The sequence below is a fragment of the Trichogramma pretiosum genome, unplaced genomic scaffold (assembly GCF_000599845.2).
Source record: "Trichogramma pretiosum strain Unisexual culture from Peru unplaced genomic scaffold, Tpre_2.0 scaffold78, whole genome shotgun sequence".
Lineage (NCBI taxonomy): Eukaryota > Metazoa > Arthropoda > Insecta > Hymenoptera > Trichogrammatidae > Trichogramma > Trichogramma pretiosum.
In genome coordinates this window covers 252,182-253,391 of record NW_019641605.1, presented here as the reverse complement: position 1 = coordinate 253,391, position 1,210 = coordinate 252,182, and the positions used below count along the sequence as shown (strand labels likewise).

Here is a 1,210-nt window from a genome sequence, read left to right as displayed (position 1 = left end):
AATTTCGAATTCATGTTCTTATGGAGACGAAGAACTAGTAGAATTCGAACTACCGTCGCTCGGACCGCCTTTGTCGCGCTTTTGTGAACTGTTTCTATTCTTGCCGGGATCACGCCTGTCTCGATTTCGACTATTACGATATGATGCTAAAGTGTCTAATACTTGATCGAGCTTCTGCTCCAAATTAAAAATACGCGCATCATAGTCGCGTCGCGCATGATTTTGAACAATACTATCGATGCCGTACGAGGCTCTACTGTCCGCGTCGCGCCTAAACGATGCGTAAATTCGATCAGCTTTTCTTACGTTGCTCAATTCGTTTTTTTGATTTATGACATCGTCTAAATGAACGCCAATATTCGCCGGGATCGTCTCGCGCCAGATACGTAAAATCGTATCTCTACCTAAAATACTACCCGCGCTTGAAATTAAATGTTCTAAAAATTCCGACGGCGAACGCGTACCCATATTAACGTTACCTAAAATACTCTTAAGATTTTCTGAATCGCTGACAGTGAATTTACGCACTAACGCGTCTTTTAACTTTTCGTACCTGTCGCCGGCCGACGCTGAATCGATAGCAGCGGACGCAGTCGCGATCAAGTCCTCGTCCAAATTACTAATCGCGCACCTGTATTTATCCGCGTCATCAACAATGTTCTTAGCAACAAAGTGCTCCTCTAGAGTATCAAACCAAATACGCTGCGCGCTTCTCCAAAACGAGCGAATTCTGATCTCTGGTTTCTGCGGAGTGCGCAGAGCACCCGATAATAATGCTAACTGCTCGGCCGCGGAGGGTCCTCGCCGCATCGCGTCATCGCGTGTAAAATGCTCGGCAAATAATGCTTCAACACGAGCGATCATATCCTCTCTAAACTTATCAAGGTCTTCGCTCGATACGGTGGTCTGCGTGGCGTCTGCCATGGTTGCAGAGTTACCGGTTTCTGACGCCGTCTCGGTATCGACTGTGATCGGACTACTGCCGCTACGCAAATTATATGGCGCTGGCTTGACAGGTGATCGACCCAATCCCATTAAAAAATCGAAAAGAAAAATAAAAAATCCCAAAACACGAGAAATTCTAATCCCAAAAATCGATATGGATGAACACGCTCGAGGCAGGTGGTGAATCAGAGCAAAAAAAAATCAAAACGTCAACTCAGCAGCAAAAAATAAAAATATTAAAATGCTATGCAATTGCAAAAAAAAA

At 44.7% G+C, this 1,210-nt stretch overlaps 1 protein-coding gene across 1 annotated transcript; it reads right to left on the bottom strand.

Annotated features, from left to right (window-relative positions):
* Positions 1 to 18: 18 nt before the first annotated feature.
* Positions 19 to 924, bottom strand: LOC106657830. The gene has a single exon (XM_014379506.1). It carries the CDS (start codon positions 922 to 924, stop codon positions 19 to 21), a length of 906 nt encoding a protein of 301 aa, XP_014234992.1.
* Positions 925 to 1,210: the final 286 nt, after the last annotated feature.